The sequence below is a fragment of the Chiloscyllium punctatum genome, chromosome 19 (genome assembly GCF_047496795.1).
Source record: "Chiloscyllium punctatum isolate Juve2018m chromosome 19, sChiPun1.3, whole genome shotgun sequence".
Classification (NCBI taxonomy): Eukaryota; Metazoa; Chordata; class Chondrichthyes; order Orectolobiformes; family Hemiscylliidae; genus Chiloscyllium; species Chiloscyllium punctatum.
Window position 1 is genome coordinate 54,097,590 of NC_092757.1, and position 26,430 is coordinate 54,124,019.

At 39.6% G+C, this 26,430-nt stretch overlaps 1 protein-coding gene across 3 annotated transcripts in view; it reads right to left on the reverse strand.

The window, feature by feature from the left end:
* pom121 (POM121 transmembrane nucleoporin) overlaps positions 1–26,430 on the reverse strand; it is a 57,952-nt gene that overhangs the window by 28,638 nt on the left and 2,884 nt on the right. For all 3 annotated transcript variants that reach the window (XM_072589439.1, XM_072589438.1, XM_072589440.1), the window contains exons 2-10: positions 22,592–22,807; positions 16,893–17,042; positions 14,434–14,514; positions 9,958–10,129; positions 9,483–9,580; positions 8,198–8,277; positions 7,577–7,701; positions 3,237–3,339; positions 573–764 (exon numbers count right to left, since the gene is read on the reverse strand). In XM_072589439.1, coding sequence (XP_072445540.1) covers positions 573–764; positions 3,237–3,339; positions 7,577–7,701; positions 8,198–8,277; positions 9,483–9,580; positions 9,958–10,129; positions 14,434–14,514; positions 16,893–17,042; positions 22,592–22,807 — 1,217 coding nt within the window. The remainder of the gene's footprint in view (positions 1–572; positions 765–3,236; positions 3,340–7,576; positions 7,702–8,197; positions 8,278–9,482; positions 9,581–9,957; positions 10,130–14,433; positions 14,515–16,892; positions 17,043–22,591; positions 22,808–26,430) is intronic.

Genomic DNA, 26,430 nt, shown 5'->3' on the forward strand with positions numbered 1-26,430 from the left:
AAATGCAATAAAAGGATTTTAATTCTCCTGAAGAAAAAGTGTTCGTTTCATCATCTGTTTCAATTCTGAAAGTAACCATAACCAGCGCACACTGTCAGCATCAAGTAGCTTTGAGTCAGTTCTGGATAATACAGCTGAACACCAAATAATAAACATCAAAATTTACCCTGTCTCAAAATCAAATGAACACTCTCAAATACAACTTGATATTTTGCGCTATTTCCCACAACAACCATGCAGTGGGTCTTCTGTTTGAGATTTATATTCTGAAATAAATTAAGAAAAGTTCTGTATTTTAGCCAATGTTGATTAGGAACTCAAATAACACTGTCCAAACTCATTTTAAATTGGAATACAGCAAACAGAAAATAGGATGACATTGTTACCTGCACATCAACGAGCTATGCTGAACAATTTTCCTGGCAGAAATTTTCTGGGTGCAGCCATAAAATGCTTAATTGGCTCAGTAATGCTGAATTCAGTTAGCTAACATTTGCAAAAAGAAACTTATTTTGATTTTGAAATCAATTGCATCAAAACTAACGACAAACTGTTGACCCATAATTACACACCTGAATTACTAACTGCATTTGAGCAGTTCTGCATCTTCTTCAAACTGACCAGCAGAGGACTGGAGACAACAGCAGAAATGGGTGTGGAGCTGGCTGTTGGTTCAGCAGAAATTTCTCCTGTTGGGGCAGTAAATGTCACTGACAGAGAGGGTACTGTTGTAGTCGTCACCGGGGTTGGTGACTTTGCAGGCTCTGTTAACAGCAAGAAACAATTTAATTCTCATTGATAACTATTAAAAAGGGTTAACAAACTTGAATACACAGAGTCATGGAGATGTACAGCAGGGAAACAGACCCTTTGGTTCAACCCGTCCATGCTGACCAGATATCAGCGGCACGGTGGCACAGTGGTTAGCACTGCTGCCTCACATCGCCAGAGACCCGGGTTCAATTCCCGCCTCAGGCGACTGACTGTGTGGAGTTTGCACGTTCTCCCCGTGTCTGCGTGGGTTTCCTCCAGGTGCTCCGGTTTCCTCCCACAGTCCAAAGATGTTCTGGTCAGGTGAATTGGCCATGCTAAACTCTCTAAATGGAATTATGGGAGTTAAGCACGCCACCCTGTGGCCTTTTCATTTTTCCATGATTTCCAGAGAAAAATTCTCACCTTATGAAAAATGCATTTATATGAGAAAGGCTCAAATTTTTTTCACATTTAGAGACCATTAGGTGCATGCCATGAAGCCCAGAGGCTAGAATCAGCATTTAAATCAAGGTAATAATATATAAAATGAAAGCAGAAAACTGAATCACAAGAGACTTTTTTCAGGGTCAGAGCATGCCAAGATGCCAATACCTATATATCTCGATCATGATTTTGGAATTCTCCATCATGGAGAGTGTCTCAAAAGCAGACCTTCCCAAAATTATAAAATGTAACCAATACAAACTGATCAGCAAGAAATGGAAGTTTAACCGTGGACTTATAGTCTACGTGAAACAAAGCTGTAGTCGCTACAGGTCCGTTCAGTAAACGAGATGCTTCATTCATGACAAAGGGACACTTTGGAGCAGTCACTGGACACAAGATGTTACACAACATCACTGCAAGCTCGGCAGTAAAGGTAATAATTCAGTCGTTATGAAGAATAATGTAAGTTCTCCCAACGCAATCATGAATAAGTGCACATCTGGTTAGAAAATCACAAATTAACGTTGCCCAAGTTCCAGCTGTGATCTGTGATAAATGTTAGCAGATCTTCCACAGAGGTGACACGAGGAAGCTGGAACTAGCAACACTTCTGTGTCGCTGCCACAGAACAAAATGAGACAATCAAAATTCCGGGTCGTAATATCGGTTGGAAATGTATGGTCACCAGGTTATTTTGTTTCAACTTGCTCAGACATGCAATGCCATAATCCCAAGGACAGATGCAACTTAAACCCTGATTTTCTGGCCCAGAAGCTGGGACATGAGCACACAGCCACAAGGCCCATTATATGCGTGTGAGATGAGTACAGGACATGGATCAATTTTATTATCCACAGCTGGATAGAATTGGGTAGCGTTCTGGAACATAAAGCCCTAGGGGCTCATGTACATAATTCTTTGCAACTTGCATCACTTGTAAACAGGGTGATTAAGAAGGCATTTAGCATGCTTGCCTTCATTGCTCAGACCATTTGAGCATAGGAGTTGGGATGCCATGTTGAGATTGTACAGGGAATTGGTGAGGTCTCTTCTGAAGTAGTGTCCAATTCTGGTTGCCCTGTTATAGGAAGATTATCAAGCTGGGGAGGGGTCAGAAGAGTTTTACCAGGGTATTGCAGGGAATGGAAGATTTGAGTGATGGGGAACTGCTGGGTTGGCTGCGACTTTTCTCACTGGAGCAAAGGAGTTTGAAGGGTGATGTTATAGAGGTTTATAAAATTATAAGGGGTATAGATAAGGTGAATGGCAGGGGTCTTTTCTCTATGGTATGGGAATTCAAGACTAGGGGGCATACTTTTTTGTATAGATCGTGGTTCGTGTGTGGAATGACCTTCCAGAGGAAGGTGGAGAATGCAGGTTCAGTTACAATGTTTAAAAGACATTTGGATAAGTACATGAAGAAGAAAGGTTTGGAGGGATATGGACCAAGCACAGACAGATAGGACTAGATTGTTTTGGGATTATGGTTGGCATGGACTGGCTGGCCTGAAGAGTCTATTTCGTGCTGTATGAATCTGTTCACTGTCTATCTCTCACAATGAGGCTTTTGTGGCACAGAGGTGTATCTCAACCTCTGAGCCAGAAGGCTTGCTCTAGAGGTGTGTAATAACATCTCTGAACTGATTTATTCATAAAGAAACCTGAAAAATATCTCTACGCTCACAACAGGCTCTTGTGGCACAATGGTAATGTCTCTACCTCTAGGCCAGGAGGCCTGCACTCAAGTCCCGCCTGCTCCAGAGGCACGTCTTTGTGCTCACTGGAAAATGTCCAGCTGATTAAGGTAGAGTGCAACAAGAACTCTCATAACTATTCCAACCTTATGACAAAGTTAACTTCAGTGGTTTAAATATCTACACAACTTTATTATTATGGATATGCTTTGCCAGAGAGTATAAGTCAGGTTGTAAACAATGGTTAGGACACAGCCATGAAATGTAACCAAGATTGACAAGTCTCTGACCTTTGTCACTGAACACAAATGACAAGGAGAATTTTCACTCCAATTTTATTACCTTCCTTTTCCTGCAATGCTTTCTTAATTCTGTCAAGACCTGCCTTCTTTTCAGAATCCACATCATCGGCTGTGATGGTATAGCCAAGCTCTAGCGGAGGATGCTGAAGCGAAGAGGCAGAACAAATTAGCACCATAATCTTGTATTAATCCACATTTGCATCAATTTGAAATGAATTACACTGCTAAAGGTATTTGCAACGTTGTGCACCCAATATTATTTTTCACAGACACTACTGGTTTTGCTTAGCAACTGCATGAACACTTCAGAGTTAGAAGAACATGACCCAAATCTCATTTCGAAGACCAAAGCAAGTAATTTAGACTAAATGGTATGTAATATCAACGGTTAAAGGAGAAGAGCAAGGAACAATTTGTAACAAATTGGAAGACAAAGTTAACTTCAGTTGGATGAGAGATAAGTTAATCAGGGCCAAAGGGAGTGCTATGCTGTTAGAAGTATCTTTTGCAGATCAGACATTAAATAAAGCTTGTACTGCCTGCTCAGCTTAATGTGGGGGGAAGAAAAGGTCCAGCAGCACAATTTAAAAGGAGCATGTTCTCCCAGACAACATTTACACCTCAACCAACACTACAAAGAGCTGGTCATTATCTCCAGGTCATCTTGATATTTGTTGCCACATTAGTCCACATACAACCTTGCAGCTAAATTCAGGACTTGTGAACCCGTAAGATAAGGTCATGAACATTCCTATGTGAATGCATATTCTCTTGTTAAGGAGCACTCAGTAACTTGCAGAGGATACTTAGTTGTGCCAACAAATAAGAGCAATCAGAGTTTCAGAGGGAAACTCCAAGGGAGCAAACAAATTGGCAATAGCTTAAAGTAAATCCAATGAACTTCTATTCAGTAAATAGTGGATTATGGAGTCATCATGACCAAAAAAGGCATTCTATGATGGCCGTCACCAGAGCACCTCAGCCAATCCCCATTCCTATCTCCATAGATTGGCACACCTACTTGTCTCAAGTTCCTTTCCAATTTTCTTTTTAAAATCCACTGATCATGTCCCCCATCCTTTCGGGCAGCAAGTTCCAGGTTATTACGACTTGCTCCCACAAAAATCTTTTGTTCCGACCCTTTAATCAGCAGCTTCTAATCATTGCATTATCAGCTAAACAGAAAGCTTATGATTTATGACTATGGCTTTTAAGTCAACATTTAAAATTGTCATTTTATATACCCTATTGGATCTTCTCACACTCCACTTTGTCCAAATAGAAGATGACCAGTTTCTCCAGCCCAAATCCCCCTCATTTCAAACTAATATGCGTAAAATTGCCTCAGCACTCTCTCAAGTATTTACAAATCCTTCAGAAAGTGTGGTGACTATAACAAAACCCAATACTTAATTATGGCAGAACCTTTATAAAGGTCTCTGTTTTTATTACTTACTCAGTAGCTGCATTGAATGTACCAAGATCCCACATGCTTTGCAAACTACTGTTAAAAGTCCTGCCACCAAAGATTGATATACATGGAGCCGAAAATGTCTCTGTTCTGGCATATTCATTAGAACTGTGCCATGAAGACTGCATTGTCACATACTAATCCTCATCCTATAATGCATTACGCCAAACTTCTCTGAAATACTTCCATCTGTAACCCTTAACCACTCATTCATCTAACCCAGCGATGTCTTATTGCAGTTGTTTGATATCAACATCATCGCCTGACACACATCCAAGTTCAGTATCATCCTCCATTACAAAAACAACCATTTCCCAGGACATTCTGCTTTCTGTCATTTCTTTTAATCCAGACTCATCTTGACCCTTCTTTTCCTTAAGGGACAATTTTGGTAGCTATCTATTGTGCCATGTTGTCAAGAAATCATAAGACAACACCTATTACCTTCCCTTTATGAATCTCTATTTCAGGAAAGGAAATTGCTATTAGATCAGTCAAGCATGATTTGCCGTATTCAAATTAACTCCAACCTCACCAAGTGTCTGATTGTTTCTCCAAGCTTATTAATCACGGATATAAAAATGACCACCTGTAGTCACTACTTTTCATCCTTTCATTAAAAATTTAAACATTTGCCACTCTTCAGTCCCCTGGGACTTCACCCACATCTATCAAGGATTGGAAAATTATCAAAAATTCTCGAGGTGTCTCCATTCCCACTTTCCTGAGTAACCTGGGTTGCCAGCCATTGGACTGGATAACTTAGCACTCCAAGCACAGGTTGCACTTCCAATGCATCTTGAAAGGGTTCAGAAAGGATTTGCAAGGATGTTACCAAAGTTGGAGGATTTGAGCTACAGGAAAAGGTTGAATAGGCTGGGGCTGTTTTCCCTGGAGTGTTGGAGGCAGAGGGGGTGAGGGTCATGGATAGGGTAAATAGACAAGGTCTTTTCCCTAGGTTGGGAGAGTCCAGAACTAGAGGGCATAGGTTTAGGGAGAGAGGGGATAAAAGTTAAAAGGCACCTGAGGGGCAACTTTTTCACACAGACGGTGGTGAGCGTGTGGAATGAGCTGCCAGAGGAAGTGGTGGAGGCTGGTACAATTACAACATTTAAAAGGCATCTGGATGGGTCTATGAATAAGAAGGGCTTAGAGGGATTTAAGTGCTGGAAAATGGGATTAGGTTAGGTTAGGATATCTGGTCAGTGTGGATGCATTGGGCCAAAGAGTGTGTTTCCGTACTGTACATCTCAATGCCTCTATCTTATTCACCAATTTCCACACATTCATTACATGTACCATCTGTTTCCACCAATATTTTATCATGCAGTAAATGTTAACACAAAGTATTCATCAAAATATTCCAACCTTGCCCCACTCTAAAAATCACAACCCAACAGGCTCCATGCGACTGCTGAATATTTACATGTCGTAAGAAAACTGTCCACTTAAAAACTTTTCTGTTCTCATCTTCTATCCAAGTCTTATTTTCCTATTAAATTCCCCACTCAACTAATTGAATCTGGTCTGCTTTTTGAAGAATCTTTCTGTTCTACATTATGTGCCCAACGGTTTTGTCCTTTCCATTTCCTCAATCTTCCTCATCATCCTTTTGTCCTTGTTCCACATGTAACTTGCTTGCACCTAAAACAGCTCTTCCTTAACAATCACCCATTGTTTCATTATCACTATCCTGTCAGTTTTTGGTCTCGATTAACTTCCCTCTCATCCTACTGTAGTTAACTCTCTCTTCCAAGTAGCTTCAAATTGTTCCTTGCTCTTCGGCATTAATCTAAACCATAAAGTGTGATGATCATTCATATCCAAGCATTCTTCCACTCTGTCAATCATATCGCATCACCAGATCCAGTTAGGCGGAGAACATTTTGGTTAAGAAAAGCTTCCTGAACCCATTTCAGAAATTCCTCTCAATCTTAATTCAGCTTTCCAATCAATATTGAAGCAAACAATTAGACAGTTGTTAGTAGAGTAAATGGGCACAAGAGTGGCAAATGATTTCAGTTTAGGCAAATCGGATAGAATCCATTTTGGACCTGTCAAGGGCAGAGCATGGTACTTCCTAAACATTACAAATCTAGAAAGGATGGAAGTCCAAAGAGACTAGAGAGTCCAGGTACACCAGTCACTAAAATATTAAAAACAAATCCAGAATAATGGCACACTGGCCTTAATATCTAAAAGGACTAAAACAAAAGGGACTAGAACTTGTGTTTCAGCTATACAAGACCTCAGTTCGACAACATCTGAAGTAGAGCACAATTAGAGACATCCTTGGATGGCCTACCGCACAGATTTAAATTAAGTTGAGAACTCGGATTAAGGGCGCTTGTGGTGCAGTACTTGTGTTCTCCGAGCCAGGAGGCTTGGGTTCAAATCCACCTGCTCCAGAGGTGCGTAATAGTGTATCTCAATAGGTTGATTAGATAATATCCACACAAACTACGGTTGCGTTCCCTAGAATTTAGACAGTCAAAAGGCAATTTCATATATACTCCATTGCAAAGCATCTGCTTCATTATTTTCCTCATACTCTGCTTGTTTCTAAAAATGAATTGGAAATTTCAAAAAGCACTTTCCCGTGATTTCACATCCAAGTCAACACACTGAATTGCATCAATTATTCATCACAGTTTGTACTGTGGTCAACCAAAACCCTACCTCATTCAATGTCAGTGTACCCAAACTTTACAGTAGCGGGCAACAGAGAATATAAAGCACTAATGCAACGATACCTCTTAATCTTGGGGCAATAAAGTCAAATCATAACAGCACATCCTCTCAATCTTTTTTGGTTCTAAAAGATGATGGGTTGCAACTGATATATTTTAGCAACAAAAAGCAATAAAATAGTCAGAAAATCAAGGGTCAAAAAGCAGCATGATAGTCACCAGAGTTAGTTGATCTCCTTTACGTTTTGATAGGAGAGGAATCTTGCGTTTCCGTTTCCCATCTCCCTCTGAGGGAGAACAGTCTACTGTTGACGGTGATGATTTTGACAACAGACACACCGATTCTAGAATCAAAAAATAACTCATTATTTCTTAAATAAAGAAAAAATCTCTTTACTAACACTAAAGAATTAAATCACCTAAGTTCAGCAGCTGAAAACCCTGAGCACAGCCAAATTTGGTTTCAGTTGTTCAGGTCTGCATGTGAACATATTTACTGCAACAGGTCAGAATAGAAATGTTCCAAAAACAATGAGTGAAAGTTAGTAATAACACTGATGACAATTACATGCAAATCAGCACTACAGCTAAGAGCTTTTCACATTCTGTTCTGTACTGGATGATGCACCCTAATTTAATGTTATTATTTTTTGTTTTCAAAGTACATAAATAGGTAATACTCTTTCCACAATATTAGTTGGGGAACTGCGAATGTTGCAATGCATGTGCTTGCTAAGTAAAACAATTGCCAGGAATTGTGGCTTGAGATTTTTATATGCAACTTTATACTTTCGTGCCTATCCCAGATTAATTAACAATATCAATCCACTTCCTTCTTACCTTCTTCCACAGTTTGGTCTTTTTCTGTCCTGTCCACCTTAACAGGAGTAGAAGTATCTGACCTTTGTACTACTTCCTCTCTGTGAATAAACATCAAAATAATTCAAAATGTTTTCTAAATTCAAGAAACCAGGATGCAAAGCTGTGCTTTGCAGTGTAACAAGTTCCTGCAAGTTGCAATTCATTAGCTGGGAGCTGCCTTCTAACACGGCACCAAAATAATTACTTTTTACTTTTCTTTGCAGCAGGCTGCACAAGCCAAAACCTTTCTGATCCGTATGTACGCTTTCTACCTGGGGTCACTGAATGATGGTTGACTGAAAATCCTATGGAATTCCTCTGCCAGAACAGACATTGTTTGCAACACATACTGACACCTAACCGAGACCAAATGTCCAGTTACTGCTGATACGTTTGGGTGAAATACATAGTAGTTGGGATGAATTAACAAGTACTTTCACAGATTGAAAGAGAAGGGGAACACCATCTGTAAAATTCTGCCAATCTAATCTAACAGGTAAATGCTAGAAATACAAAAACTTGTGATTCACTGGTGCAGAGGGCCAAACTGGGCTCAAAAAGGTTATCATATTGCTGTGGTAACACTAGACCCAGAAACAAAAGCGATGCTCAAATTCCATTCTTACATGATGTAAAACCAACAGTTTTGCTTGCCCATGGATTGGTATCAGGAAACAGACCCAAGGAACCTTTGTGAATAAAGGTCCTCTAAGCTGCACCATCAGACAATACTCCAAATGTTCCTATGTAAGCCATACACGTTGGCCACTTTAAATTAAAGCCTGTACAGAGCTACGCAAAGGAAGTTTAAGGATACATCAAGTAAACATATTAGCTGTGCAATGCAACATAAAATTAGAGCTCACATTGTTCTTTAATAACTTTCACTAAAGTGAACCAGTGACTCCTTACCCTACCTGGCCCACAGCAACACAAGTGCCACCCGGTTTAATTAACACTCAAGTAGCCGAGCAACAAGTTACAAAAAAAATGACTTAAGAGCCACCATCATATTCTCAAGGGGATGAAGAACAGGTAACACATGCAATCTTGGCGTTACCAGAACACAACAGAGCATTTTTAAATCAACTTCAGTTTCACAGATGAGCAGAGCGACACTGATCAGTACACCCTTTGCAACTTGAATTGTATCACTGGTCACCAGCAAAGAAACATCACTGGGGAGACATTTCATCAGGCACACATGGATATTTCAATGAACATTTAAACCAGTGGTTACGTTTACAGAGCTGCAGTTGGTTACCTCTTTTTTTTCCCTGGTCTCTCAGGAGTTTGAGAACGTGAAGATGCAGGGCTGGAGAGTGGAGATGCATTCCGTGCACAGACATAATTCTTAGCACCCTGCAGGTTAACAAAGAATTGAGCAACTAACGTCAACATAAAATTTCACATCAGCAGATGGATGATCAGTTAATCTACTAATGGTAATGATGGTTGAAAAATAAGGAGAACACTTATGCAAATAATGTAGTTGAACATCATATACCAACCCAGTTTAATCACTAAACCAAAACACAATCTGCGTCAACGTAGCACTTCTGCAAAACTACATATGGTGACTTACAATCCATACTGAGGCTTGCACCACAATCTATTGAGTTTCAAAAGCTTTTTTTCAAGTACAATATGCGAAAATGCAGAAAATTCCCAACGTGACATCATACCTTGAACAAACAGTATAGTAAGTTTCAGTATTACAAGCTCCACTATACACTAACCTGAACATGGCCTCGAGTGGAACTATAAGAACTGAAAATGGGATTGCGAGGAGAAGAATGCTTCCCACCCATACATGTGCTGCTCAGTGAGCTAATGGAGGATGTTCGCGATCTTTTGGAGATGGGGTCATCTGAACACTGGGAATTAGTGCTCCTCTTCAGGGTTCCAGGTCTAGAAAACATGACAACAGCTCAATTACCAGGGATAACTGAACAAAATAACATGGGTTGTAGCGAATGATGCACGACTCGCTTCTGTTGACGTTGCTATTTATGTAATTAATCCATAACATTTATTTGAAATATTCTGAACATAAAGGTCTAAAGTATACATTTTCTCTCTTCTACAGACATTTTGTTCTTGTTATAATATTTCATTCAGCCTCTCCTGAACAGACTGCCTCTAGCTCAAGTCTAAGTCCAAAGACAACCATATGGTTCAGATAGATCACCAAGAGGAATTCCTCAACATAATCTATACAAACTCCATGATAACAGGAATCCAACTATTTGAGTTAATCACAATCATTATCTAGCGACCACTAATGGAAAGATGAGTCATGCAGACATTTCCCATCAAGGTCACTGACAAATGAGGGCCACAGAAGCAAATTATTGTTCCACAACTGCTATTAAATTGCAGGATTTGGATTTAGAAATCTTGACCCTCAGTACATAGATAATTTATAGACAATTCTATTAGATTTAATGTCTGCAGGGTATTCAATTCAAAGACAGAAAGCCAAAACCTTTCAGCTATATGAAGTACTTCATTTTTTACAAAAATGTGATTGAATATTTAATTATCACTTAGAATCAGTTTTATTTACATGACAAATTAAATGTGTCTGGGAAGATGTCAGTACAAGATAGAAAAAGTTATTTCTACAAATAACTTTAAGTGAATAATGAAAAGATTTTCTAAACTAACCCATCAATTTTCTTATTGGTCTTGAGATTGAGTGAATGTGAACATTAACTGGAAAATATGTCAAAGTCAATTCCAGGCAGATTTAGTAGTTACACTGAGATTATAAGTAGTATCACAACTGTATATGCGAGTTCAACAATGATATTAGATAATGACCAAGCTCGCTGCTCAAGCAGTTCAGTATTATAGTATAGTACAGTACAGCACAGGAACAAGCCCTTTGGCCCATCAAGATGCCATTGTAAACCAATTCCATCTGTTCGTATTCCTCTATTTGTTTGTGTGTCTGACTGATGCCTCTTAAACATGATTATCGTCTCTGCTTCTACCACCTCCACTGGCAGTGTGTTCCAGGAACTTACCAATCTCGGTGTAAAATGTTTGCCTCACACATCTCCTTTAAACTTTCCCCCTCTCACTTTCAACCTATGCCTCTCTAGTATTTCACATTTCCAGCCTGGGAAAAAGACTCCAACTATCCACCCTGTCCACACCTTTCAATTTTATATACTGCTATCAGGTCACCCCTCAACCTCTGTTGCACTCCAATTCAGGTAACATTCCTGGTGTTCCTCTTTTGCATCCTTTCCAATGTCTCCACATCCACCCTGTAGGTGGTGACTAGAACTGCATACAACACTCCAAACGTGGTCAAACTCAAGTATTCCACAGCTGCAATATGAGTTGCCTATTTTTATACTCAATTCCTCGACCAATGAAGGCAAGAATGCCATAAGCCTTCTTTATTGTTTTATCCACTTATGCTGTCACTTTCAGGGAGCTATGGGCTTGTACCCCAAGATGCCTCTGGATATCAATGCTCCTATGAGTCCTGCCATTGACTGTATAGTTTCCTGTTGCATGTAGATTTCTCCAGCTTCATTTCCCCTCCCCCGACCTTGTCTCAGTCCCAACCCCCAGATTCAGCACCGCCCTCTTGACCTGCAATCTTCTTCCTGACCTCTCCGCCCCCACCCCCTCCCCGGCCTATGACCCTCACCCTCACCTCCTTCCACCTATCATATTCCCAGTGCCCCTCCCTCAAATTCCCCCACCACCACCTTTTATTTCAGCCCACTTGGCACATCAGCCTCATCCCTAAAGAAGGTCTTATGCCCGAAATGTCGATTTTCCTGCTCCTTGGATGCTGACTGACCTGCTGCGCTTTTCCAGCACCACACTTTTCAACTCTGGTCTCCAGCATCTGCAGTCCTCACTTTCTCCCTGTTGCATTCTACTTCCAAATATGCACCATCACACACTCGTCCAGATAAAACTTCATCTGTCATTTCTCTGCCCACCTTCCCAATCTGTCTATATCCTGCTCTATTCTTTGAAAATCTTCCTTACTATCGACAACATCATTTTTTGAGTCATCTGCAGACCTACTAATTAGTTTCAACCAACCCATTTACTTAAACTACAAACACCAGAGGTCCCTGCACTGACTCTTGTAGAACACCACCACTCACAGAACTCCAGTGAGAAAAGCACTCCTCCACAATTCTCCTCAATCTTCGATGACCAAGCCCACTTCATATGCAACTTGCCAGCTCACCATGGATTCCACCTGATTTAATCTTCTGGACCAACCTAGATTATCAAATGCTTTAACAAAGTCCATGTAGGCAACATCCACTGGTCTACCCTCAAACGTCTTTGTTACATCCTCAAAACGCTCAATCAGGTTTGAGAGACAAGACCTGCATAAAGCCATGCTTACTATCCCTAATAGGGTCATTCTTCTTCGAATGCAAATAAATCCTGTCCCGAAGAATCTTCGCCAATAATTTCCCTACCACTGATGTAACGTTCACCTGCCTAGAGTTTTCTGAATTGTCCTCGTTTCCCTTCTTAAACAAAGAAATAAAATTGGCTATTTCTCAATCTTCTGGGACCTCACTGTATCTGTGTCAAGGCCCCAGCACTCTCCTTCCATGCCTCCATCAGTACTCTATGATAGATCCAATTGACATGCTCCAGAATATCAACATATCCCTCTAATCTTTCCATCATTCATGTCCTTCTCCTTGGTGAATACTGATGTAAAGTAATCATTAAGGACCTCACCCACTTCCTCTGGTTCTGTTCATAAATTCCTTTTATCATCGAGTCAACCTACCCTTACTTTCAAGCTCTTGAATATGCATAGAAAATGCCTTGGGATTCTCCTTAATCCTACTTGCCGAGGACATTCCATGGCCATTTCAAACCCACTTAATTTCTTGTTTGAGTTCTTTTCTACTTCCTTTATACTCAAGGGCCTGGCTTGATTTCAGTTTCTTAAACCTTTTGGCTTTTGACCAAAACCTTTCCATATCTTGTCGTCCAATGTTCCTCAATTTTGCCAATTTGGATCTTTCATCCTCAGAGGAACGCACCGGCCCTAAACTCTGATCAACTAGTCTTTAAAAGACTCCCATATGTCAGATGTGGACTTACCCTAAAAGTCACCCACAATCTAATTTCTCCAGTTCCTCCCTAGTACTGTTTCAATTACCCTTCTCTCAATTTAGCACTTTTACCTGAGGACCAGTCTTATCCTTATCCATAATTATCTTAAAACTTGCGGACGTATGATCACTCTTCCCAAAATGCTGCCCCTTTTAAAACTCTGATCACCCAGAAAAACATTTGGATACTCTGTCCAAAAATAAAAATGATTCTAACTTCAACCATGAGGATTCATCTATTACACCTCTATTTCTGACTTTCCTCCTACACTCAACTTATCTCATAAAGTAGCTTTTTTTTCCAACTCCACGAGCACTCCATAAAAGTTACAAGAACAGTTCAAGTCCCAACTACCTGAACCACATCTGAATAGATTGATTAAAAATGTCTACAAGAACAGCTGGAGGTAACCGTTTGTCAATTTTCTAATCATTCCCAACAAAACCATCAAGGGACGCCCAACAATCCAATAAATGCATCATTATCTGCCATTGGGAAGATAGAGGGGTAAATTCATGTGTAGTATTGGGTGGCACAGTATTTTATATTAAATAAGAACAACAGCTGAGCTAGCTGTCAACAATGAAACCACTAATAAGCAAAGAAAGTTTATCCACAGCCATTCAAACTGGCCTAGATTGAAAGAGTACAACAGAAACATAAAACAAAAAATAATTAGGAAACACAGGTATGCAACAACCATTTCAAAGATTTGTGAAGAGAAGTTTCAAACTCCTGATCCCTAGTCGATCTGTCTGGTTGAAAGGCATGCATAAAACAATGCAAAAGGAACAGGAAGTTGAAAGATGAAGCCCAAGTCAACCCAATCACTGGCTGTCAGAAGTTATAATAACTTCACCCTATAACAAGTTACTGGAATGGTTACAAGTTACAAATTAATCAAGATATTCACCAGATGCAAGTGGTTAAATTTAATGGAATCTCGTACAATATAGCTCCATTAAGTAACAAAACTACCCACATAAGCATTTTGAAAGCCTGTCCAAAAATGGAAAAAACAGTGGACCTTTAATTCCAAAGACTAGTTTATTATCCATCTACTCCTGGCTTTGCTCCCACACTCCACTTACTTTGGAATCAAAGAAGCTGGAGCTCCATTGGCCAACAGGGGCTCAAATGCAGAGTGACCACTGCCACTGCTGTCATGGCGTCTGGAAACAAAAAGCAACAAATTAGGCTAATATTACAAAACTTGATCGGAACTTGAAGCAGGCAAGTGATTATTTTCCAAAGGACAAAGTTTTTATTCCCTACATGCACGAGGACGGTAAATGACTTCGTTGGAAACTTCAATACACCAAGTTTGTAAATGCTTTATTCACTCATCTCACTCAAGCAGATTTGGATGCAACAACTTAAAGTTTAGCTCTGATCAACCATAATGGCATACAATGAGAAGATTAGCAAAATATAAAGACATTGAGTGGTCTTTACTAGAGGCTACATTTGTAATACTTGCAACAATGTCACATGAAATTGAGGGAATAAAGTCACTTGGATTCAAAGATGGGTAGTGGCAAGAACTTTAGGAAAAATGAATTCTCTCAGACTGGAATGACATGGTGAGCTACATTCCAGAGAACTGGGATGCTCCAATTTAAGAAAAAATAATTTAGATTCAGGACTAGCTGGTCATTTCTCCTTATCACCTTTTGGATGACATAACTAAATTAGATTTCCTACAGCGTGGAAACAGGCCCTTCGGCCCAACAAGTCCACACAGACCCTCCGAAGAGTAACCCACCCAGACCCATTTCCCTCTGACTAATGCACCTAACACTATGGGCAATTTAACATGGCCAATTCACCTGACCTGCACATCTTTGGACTGTAGGAGGAAACCAGAGCACCCGGAGGAAACCCACGCAGACATTGGGAGAATGTGCAAACTCCACACAGACAGTCACCCGAGGATGGAATCGAACCTGGGACCCTAGTGCTGTGAGGCCACAATGCTAACCACTGAGCCACAGTGTTAATTTCTCCAGTGATCAACTAACCACTGAGCCACAGTGTTAATTTCTCCAGTGATCAACAAGACTGACCCAGTTTTGTGCATTTAGAGTATATTCTAGTTTGGATTAAGTAGAATTAAATCTACTCCTATTGGAAATCTAATGTTACGTAATTTGCCAATGCTAACCTTCCCCCAGACGGTCTCTTGAAGCTGATGAAAGTTGTGTTCTATGCGGGTCATCTCAAAAGCAATTAACCCAAGTGGCTGGTCATTTTTCAAAGGATATTAATGATAAATCCATTTCTTATGGGGGGAGGGGTTAGTGGATTACCGACTGTCTAACAAGAGGACAGACTGTGATCCTTCTTCTCATCCAGAGGCAAGTAAAGCACACAAAATTGTTGACTTTGTTGAGAGAAGCTAACTCAGTATACAATCCAATGCTCAATTTTATGCCAATAAAAAACAGTGGAATCTTTAAAGATTTAGCTCTACATTGAAAGTTGTGTCGCAAGTAGACAGGGTGGTTAAGAAAACATTTAGCACACTTGCTGTCATTGCTCAGATCATCGAATGTAGGATTTAGGACACCATGTTGAGGCTGTACAAGATATTGGTGAAGCCACTTTTGGAGTGTTGTGTACAGTTCTGGTTGCCCTACTTCAGGAATAAGACATATTATTAAATTGGAGGTGGTTCAGAAAAGATTTACCACGATGATGCTGGCACTAGAGTGTTTGCCTTATAACGAAAGGATGGATAGGCTAGGACTTTTTTCACTGGAGTGTAGGCAGGTTGAGGAGAAAGCTTAGAAATGTTTATAAAATCACCAGGGGGATAGATAACGTGAGCAGCAAAGCTCTTTTCCCTAGTTTGGGGGGAGCTCAAAACTAAGGGGCATATTTTTAAGGTTTAAAAAGAGAAAGATTTTAAAGGGACCCGAAGGGCAATATTTTCCATATAGCAGGCTATTTGAATGTGGAATAAATTACCAGGGGAGTGGTAGATACAAGCACAGATATAACATTTAAAAGACATTTGGAGAGGTAAACAAATAGCAAAGGTTCAAAGGGATACGAGCAAAAGCAGACAAGTGGGACCAGCTTAAGTTTGGGAAACAGGGTTGGAGTGGACAAATTGGACTGAATGGTCTGTTTCCATGCTATATGACTTCATGACTCTACCTGCATAATGTAATTGAGGCAGTATTGATCATGAGTCACAAATGAATACTTGTTTATTTTACAGCAGTGGGACATACTACAGCTGTAGAACAAAACTTTATGAAGTTTGAATTTTTTTCTCCTTGCGCATTAAGCAAACCTGTTTTGAAGCACGTTATTGAAATTTGATCTTCATCGAACTCTATCACATAGCAAATCATTCAAAAACAAAAACGGAGCAATAAAGCCTAGTTTTAAATAAAAATACATCTGAAACAGATGCTGCCAGTTATTCCTATAAGCAACCACTCAACACAACTGCTTTCATACTCAAGCCTCATGCATACCCTCCAGCACTTATTTAATCCCCTTTTTCCAATAATCCTCTTAGAAATCAAACCAAACATACCTGCGCTTGTTCTCTCGTTCCGATATCAAAGTTCTTTCTGCATCATCTTCAACTGCTCTCTTCCGACTTTCTTTGAGTGCACTAAGCACTGTTGCTTTTGAGCATGGGTCAGTTAGAGGTGATACAGCAGGGGACATCATATAGTCCAATCTGGAAAGTCAACATAGTTTAAATACATACCTAGTGATGTCACAAAAATTTAAACTGAATGACTTAGTTATTTAAAAGTTAATGTAACAAGTGTGGAATCAAATTCAGGATTAAAGTCAGAAGTTAGGTCAAAAAGGAAAAACTGCTAAGTCTAAAACAATCTAGAAAATATATGTCTATCAGCTCAGCTTCTTTAAGTTACAGGAACAGAGGGTTTTGGAGTGAGAGCAGGCTGTTCAGCCCTTCAAGCTTGCTCTAGAATTCCATAACATCTAGCTAATCTAGTTACAGTCCTGACTCCACCTTTCCTGTCCGCATTCATTAAACTGGACTCCCTTTTCACAAAAAAATGCATTTAACTCAGGCTTGAATAAATTCAACGAGTCATCTTCCACTACTTTCTGGGAAACAGAATTCCATATACCAACAAATCAAAAAAAATACTGATTTCTGGGAGAACTTTTATTCTTAAAATGAACCTCCTCATTCCAGTCTCACCAGCAGGGAACACTTTCCTGGTATCCACCCTATCCAGTCCCCTCAGATCTTATACATTTCAGTAAGATTGTGTCTTGTCCTTCGAAAATCCAACTTGTTCAACTTCCATCTTCGGGTCTTCAGCCCAGGAATAAGTAGAATGAACCTTCGGTGAGCTGATTCAAAAACAATTGCATTATTTTTTCAAATAAGCAAAATAAAATTCTACATAGTTCTTTCCAGATGTGATCCATAGTACTGTTTTTCAGTTCTTCCTGTTGAAGTGATCAAAGTTCATTTTCTTCAATATTATAACCCATCTGCCAAATATTTTATAATTTAAGCTATGCGCCTCTGCAGACTCTCAACCTTCTAACAACTTAGTTTCCCACTAATCTTAGTATAATGAGTAAATTTGGCAAACATACAATGCATATCAATGGACCAAATGGATGTAAGTATAATGGAATGCCACTTGTAAGCACTTTCCAAACCAAAAAGGAGATATTTATTGTGCCACTTCAAATATGCAATCATCAAAACTTGAGGCTAAAATATACAGACAGTAGCAAAACTGTAAAGAGAGGCAGGAAATTTCCAAAGTTATATTTTAAAACCATATCTCAGTCAGATTTCAAAAACTACACATCTCCTCTGCCGCTAAAGCTACCTCCAAACATTTTAATTTCTTCTTTTGTTCCAAACTTCTGTATTAAGACCAAGGCTAAATTAACAATCATGGTTTAACTCTTGCTCCTGGATTCAACAGGAAGAAAAAATTTGACTCTGAGTTTCCAACTTCTGTAGTCATTGCATCGAGAACCAATTCTGGTGTTTGGAAAGTCTAGGACTAGGTGAATAGTTTTAGGATTGAAACAAGATCTTCTAGAATAAAATTATGTACACAAGGGCTATGTGTAGAACTTCAACAATCTCTTCCACAAAATGATAACTGCTCACTTTGAATCCAAGATATATTTGTATTAACCAAAGTTATTAAGGACTATGGAACAAAGATGTTGTCTGGTAACAAGATCATCCAGAATCTCACTTAATGGCAGAATAGGCTTGAGGGACTGGAAGAACTATTTCTGTGTTTTTGTTCCTGTTGGATTGGTCATAGCTTCAGAAGCCAGGGCAGACTAGCCAAGTTGTTTTTGTTCCTTTTTACTTTGCTGCTACAAAGAAAGAAAAACCAACAGCTACAAACGATGTTTATATCATTGTATGGCAGCAACTTGTTATTTGTTCCTTTGTAGCAAAAAAAAAACAAATTAGGGAGTGAAAATCTGTTCTGTGGGAAAGCAGAAACAAATAAGAGATTGATTTCTTGTCTAAAATTTGTCCGCATGATTCAGGCTTCAAATTTTTCTTCTTTAGTATAAATAGGTCCAAGGATGCAGATCTCACTCTAAGCTCACGTCATAGTTTCAAAAGACATCCATGAACCCATAGACCTCAAGGTCAGAGTCATAGAGATGCACAGTACGGAAACAAACCCTTCGGTCCAACCCGTCCAGATATCCCAACCCAATTTAGTCCCACCTGCCAGCACACGGCCCATATCCCTCCAAACCCTTCCTGTTCATATTCCCATCCAAATGCCTTTTAACTGTTGCAACTGTACTAGCCACCACCACATCCTCTGGCAGCTCATTCCATACACGTACCACTCTCTGACTGAAAAGGTTTCCCCTTAGGTCTCTTTTATATCTTTCCCCTCTCACCCTATACCTATGCCCTCTAGTTCTGGACTCTCCCAACCCAAGTACAAGACTTTGTCTATTTATCCTATCTACGCCCTTCATGATTTTATAAACCTCTGACGCTCCAGGGAAAACAGCCTCAGCCTGTTCAGATTGATCAGACAGGATTTGCACTCTGATTACCTAGAGCCTTACTGTGAAGTACACATTGTCCTTGGATTCAACTTCAAGGTGTTCCATGGTCAATGCATCTGTCTGAGCTTACAATTAAGTATGACTTAGGTGTAAGGCACAAAGTGCCAAGTCAGGGCTGGGAAAACGTAGATCACCTTAAACATAGAAATTCCAACACTAATAGATGGGATCATCAAATAGCTGAGTTAAAAAAGTATCTGACAGGACTAGACAGGGTAAACCTTGGAAGGATATTCCCAATGGTCAGGGAGTCCATAACCAGGAATCACTGTCTCAGGACAGAAGTTCCAAGGGTATGAAGGATATTTAGGATGAGATAAAGAAAAATTTCTTCAGTTAGGGAGCTTGAGCCGATGGAATTCTCTGCCACAGAGACTGGTTAATGCCAAACATCAAATGTTTTCCGAAAGAAGCTGGATATAGCTCTTCAGGCCAAAGGAATCCAAGGATATAGGGAGAAAGTAGGAACCGGGTTGGCTGATCAGCATGATCAGATTGAATGGCAGAGCAGGCTCCAAGGGCCAAACAGCCCACACTTGCAGCTAATTTCTGTGTTTCTATGTTACTCAGCCATTTCTCTTGAAAGGAAGCTGACAAGAGGTGGTCAGACACTGCTGTACTTTGACAAAACCAGATTAATGTTGCAACTGTTACAGACATGTCTGGCACCAAACAACCAGATGTAAATCAATTATAGCTGGGAGAAATGTAGAAAATAAAAGTCTTATTCATTACTATGCACACACATCAGCATTCCTAAACCAAACTATGGCCTGTTTATGGCATCTCAAATCCCCTTGGATATTAACTGGAGTCAACATTTGGTCATCCAACAATATGTTGTGCATTATTAGGATTTCAGTCAAGCACTAAGTAATACAAAACACCCATTGACAAATTATGAGATAATATGTGCAACAACACAGCAGAAGGAAGAGTATACTGATGGTGTCAAATTTGTCAGTAATGGTACAGCAATGTGTGAAGAATGGATTCGACAAGCATACTTTACGTTAGAAGGAACCAGATTAAGTATGGGCGTTTTTAACATGGTTAGGGCACTTTTTCAGCCCAGTAATGACAATTCCATAAATAGATTTCTTAATAGAAATTAATTCCCTGAGCTGCATAAGGTAGATCAATCCAGATACAATTTGAACAAGCTATCCTGATAAAACCGATTTATTAAGGCAAGGACAGAGAATGTTCGTACTTCTTCTGCATCAATTACCAGTCTGTAGAGATCAGTCAGACTTTCTACTTTACTACTTGAGTGACTCCAGATGCAAAGCACATTGTGAAGTCAAAACCAGTTATGGCATTTTTCATTGTTAAACCATTGAATAACACTCACTGGATAACCGTGTCCACTTGGGCAAAGCACTGCAGGGCCAGACATCAGGAAGTTCATACGTGAAACAGGAAAAAAAGTTGCTTCCGCAATATTTCACACACTGACACAAACATTGAACATGTATGCACCCTATATATTATAAGCATAAATGGCTCTGTAATACTATATTCTTATCACTATTTTTTAAAATGCAGGACTAATTAACAGAAGGCATTATTTATTTTTTCATAAAACAAAGATCTGGATGCTGGAAATCTGAAAGAAAAACAGAAACTGGAGAAACTCAGCAGATCCGGCAGCATCTGTGGAGGGAAAGCAGAGTAAACATTTCTTATTTCATTGCTGCTTGGAGTTATTCTGAATTTGATGCTTACACGCAGTGCACTCAACACTACAAAGATGATGGTGAAAGGTGCAAAGTTAACCTAAAATTAACATGTGTCAAATTTTGCATATTTGAAAATAGTATCTAACTTTACGGTTTTTCAAGTTAAAGATTGATCACAAAACTCGTACTTAGCTCAAAATGCTTAATTTATGCTTCCTCACTTTTGAGTTTCAAAGATCCATTTACAGTCCTATCAATGCACTAACCAAAATCATGAATTTTGGTGAAAGTTCATCTGCCTAATAAGTTTACTGCGCTTTACTGCCTGATGTTCAAAAGAACATCATAATTATCTGTTTTATTTCACAATTTCAGCAATCACACTATTTTGTTTTTGTACAAACTAACAGAGAAAGCTAAGGATAACAATGCAGGTGGATGGGGAGACCAATGTTTCAATGAAAATTGAAGTCAAAAATTAAGTCTTGAAATCAGAATTTGATTTTTTTGGGAGTAATTTTACGAGAATAAGTTGGAACGTGACACTTGCAACAACATCGAGTAGCTCAGCTGAATCTTGTTAGATATGTTGAAGGGGACGTTAGATAAGCCAATGAGGAAGAAAGGAATAGAAGTGATACAGTTTGATAAACAGAGTATGGAAGCACTTGAGTATGGAACACATTCAATGCCAGTTAATAGATGTGGTGCAAAGCATTTTCGAGGCATTAGAGAGAGCACACAAACCTCCAAATAACCCACCTAGCCAACTCTTTCAAACTCTTGAAACAAAGTTAAATGCTGTTGTGAGCTACATATAAAGAAAATAAATTGATTGTCTAAGTGGTCTACTCAAAACAGTTGCAATTGACTGAAAACTACTCAGATATTTTTCAGGACAGATAAGGTAAATCCGAAACACTGCTTCACTGAAATTCTAATAGGAGGGCACAGGATCAAATGATAAACGACAACAGAAGGCAATTATCAATATAGGGTTCTTCACACAAGTGCGCAACAGGTAGAAACGATTTCAGGGCAATTTAGTAGTATCAGGACACTGGCATTGCAATACCAATGGAAGGAAGAAAAAAAGTTGAATTTCAAAGTTGTCACAGCCTTATATAAAAGTTCTCTGTAAAAGATTCTCTTTAAACTTACAACTTTATCACCAAATTCAACCATGTGAACTTAAAGGTTCCAATTAAAGCAAATTCTCCACCAAACTCTCACATCCAACCTTCTCTAACTACTTCACTGAAAAATAGCTTGTTTTATCAGATTATTTACTGTATCACATTGGATTTCTAAAGAAATTTAAGAAAGGCAATGATATTTAATTTCTCATTGACATGAATCTGATATTATCCAATATTGTGATTTGCTTATCACAAAGCCTTATATTTTGCACTTACACTGAACTTCCACTTGTCCTAAGAAACCACAAAATTTTATTTTGAACATAAAAATAGGTAATGGAAATACTTACAGAGATGAACGCATCATGTTTGCATCAGGTCGTGCAATCTTTACAGTCACTGGACTCTGTACCATGGGTGAGTTCCTGGAAGATAAAACATTTTTCTTCTGATAGCCATCCCACCGGACAGTCGGTAGAGTTCCAGGTACTGAATATTGGGGCTGGTGGATTGGATACCGTCGCCGAGGGGTTACTGTAAATTTATTCATCATGGCCTGATGCTCCCTTGAGAAAACAAAATTATTCAAATAAAAGATTAATTACATGTGTTGTGCCCTTGACAGCTTTTAAGAAACTTGTTTGATGTGATAAAACAATTAATCATTTAAATTCTTTCAGGGACTTGCATCTCCATGGCAAGACCAGTATTTGCTAAAAATCCCTAATTGTCCACAAAAGGTTGACTGCACAGAAACCAAGGAAGTAGAGGCAGAGACAACAAAATATTGCTTTACAAATAACTACTCTGCTTCAATTGATGCAAAAATATTTCCCTATTCTGAACTGGTTTACAGCTTAGTTCCACCTATCCATGCATGAAGAATCACTTCTGTCGCGGCTTTAACTGCAGCTAGTGGTTTCACACACCATCACTAAAACATGCACCTGTAGGCAACACTTATATGTTAAACCACAGATCAAGTGGAAATATGAAGATGAAAAAGCAATTAAAAAAAAACAAGTTTCTACCACATCTGCAAACTTGAAGATATTTTCCAACAGCTGCTGTGGACCAACTCTCCAGTTTCACAGTAATATTACACTATGGCGGCAGTTGTTAATGACCTGGAAAACTTTGTTGTCTAAGTGGTGAACAGACACAGCACCTTCTGCATGTCTATTCATTATATTGGAAATTATGACATCTTTCCATCAGAACAATTCAAATCATCTCGTCAATCCTTTGAGCTCTGTCATTATTCAACTGTAACTAACATGTCAATAAACATGTTTATATAAATAAACGTAAGACATACTATAATGGAGCAACTATTGACATTTTACAAAGTTTAAATGATGGACACTGCCAGTTAAATGAGAGATACTGGGATCTTTGTCAACACCCTACTTAACTGACATGCAATGCTGGCCCAACGCATGGTGGAACACTGTCTAGATACTTACCTTAAGCAAAATATCTTGTCACCAAATCTAATGGTGAGCAATGCCCTTCTTGGCAACTGAGGCTAGGGCACTGACTTCAAAGTATCACACCACAAATAAGACAACTATGGCTCATTCAAGGTCCAAGTTTGAGTTGCATAGTCCACCACTCAACAAATTTCCGTTGGTGTCTTTTTTCACCCAATACCTTTATCATATGCTATTTTGTGTAATTCAATAATAACACAGATTATATGCCTTTACTTAAAATAATTCCAAAATTTAGCTTTAATGTATAATTTTAACATCTATCTTTAAAAATTCAAAGCGCCCCTTTGCTTTTCAAGTTCGTGAATTATTTACAAAAATCGCTTTGGATAACCTGGTCCAAGAATATTATAAGGATTACCATGGTAAACTACCTCGATCCCAAGCCAGGAAAATAACAAACAAAATTGTTCCATGAATGTATCGGTTACAGTTCTAACTTGAAGAACACATTTTTAAACATGACATTAGCCACTGTCCACTGTTGTACAGAACATGCAGCACAGCTCCAGAACATGAAACCCAGCAGAGCCATGCTCGTTTTCCCCAAAAGAATCTCCTGCCAGCCTTCATCACAGTAACTCGAGCTTCCCCATAAATGCATTTCTGTTATTTGCCTCAACTGCTACCCACCGTGGCAAGTTCCATAGTCTCATCAATATCTGGCTAAATTTCTCCTGAATTCCCTTTTGGATTTATGTGACCATCTTTTATTTTGTGGTCCCTCATTTTTAATTGCATGACAGGATACATAAAAGCTGGGTCGCAGGTAGATAGGATAGTGAAGGCAGCGTTTGGTATGCTTTCCTTTATTGGTCAGAGTATTGAGTACAGGAGTTGGGAGGTCATGTTGTGGCTGTACAGGACACTGGTTAGGTCACTGTTGGAATATTGCATGCAATTCTGGTCTCCTTCCTATCGGAAAGATGTTGTGAAACCTGAAAGAGTTCAGAAAAGATTTACAAGGATGTTGCCAGGGTTGAAGGATCTGAGCTACAGGGAGAGGCTGGACAGACTGGGGCTGTTTTCCCTGGAGCGTCGGAGACTGAGGGGTGACCTTATAGAGGTTTATAAAATCATGAGGGGCATGGATAGGATAAATAGACAAAGACTTTTCCCTGGGGTGGAGGAGTCCAGAACGAGAGGGCATAGGTTTATGGCAAGAGGGTAAAGATATAAGAGAGACCTAAGGGGCAACGTTTTCATTCAGAGGGTGGTAAGTGTATGGAATGAGCTGCCAGAGGAAGTGGTGGTGGCTAGTACAATTGCAACATTTAAATGGCATCTGGATGGGTATATGAACAGGAAGGGTTTGGAGGGATATGGGTCAGTAACTGGCAGGTGGGACTAGATTGGGTTGGGATATCTGGTCGACATGGACGGGTTGGACCCATGTCTTCCATTCGGTGTCTTCTCTTTTGAGAAGAAATGCCAGCCTGTTTTGTTTTCTTGATAAGTGAGTCCTCAGTCCTGCTATCATCTCACTTAGGTGAACATGACATAGTGCTTACAGGTGGCAAATGTTCAGAAACCACAACAGCCAGAACTACCCTCAATTAATAAATTTGGAATCAAAAACCTCATCTCAGTGACAGTGACCATGAAACCACTGTCAATTGTCATAAAAAAACCAACTGAATCACTGATGCCCTTCAGGGAGGGAAATCTGCTGGCTTTTTCTGATCTGGCTGACATGTTAGCCCAGACATTGTGTCTTCAATGCATTCTCAACTAGCCGAGCAAGCTACTCAGTAATAATAAAACATTGGAAAATCTAAAAGGAACAAGAACAGATGAACCACCTGGTCAAATACAGGAACTGCCCCAGTCAGCATTCAAGCTGCAGCTTGACATAGTCATACTCATGAAAACATAACTAGGAAAGGTGATGGAAGGTATGTCCTGTCCCAAGGGCAGAACAGACCTAGAGGTGGCAGCACATGGCAGACATCAGAAGGGAATTTCACTGGGAATCATTGACATTGTCTGACATGAGGTGCCATGAGCAAACAGGAGCATGGAAACCTCATCACTCCTGACCACTTGCAAATCAGCTGATCTATTAGTAGTCCTCTATACTGAACACCACTTTGAAGTACTGAAATTGGTCAGGGCACAGAATATAATCTGATTGAGGGACTTCAATTTCAACAAGTGCTTCATGGTTGCACCAACACTGACCAAGCTGGCCATAGATGCTAGACTATGCTCAACTGGGTCTGCATCAGCTAGCGAGGGGCTAACAAGAGAACGGATGTCACTGACAGTGCAAGAAAATAGTAACCTGCTCACTGATACTCAATTTGAGTTTAATGAAGGCAACACAGGTGCTGACCACATTACAGCCTTATTCCAAATTTTATTTTGGTTGGGAGCGGGTGTTTTAGAACTTTGCCCACATTCCTGATGACAGGCTTATGCTTAAAACATCGATTCGCCTGCTCCTCAAATGCTGCCTGATTGGCTGTGCTTTTCCAGCACTCTTCAACTTTGCCCTCAATGTAAGTCATCTGAATTCCAGGACATCACTGCAAGAGCTCCTAAGAGAAATATTCTCCAGCTAACTACCTGCAGGTGCATTAAACACCTTCCTTAGATCAGAATGTCAGAAGCACAAGAAAATAAGGAGAAAGGTCAGAAATGGAAATGGACTCGGATGGCTGCACAACCATAAAAGATCAAACACAACTCATTAA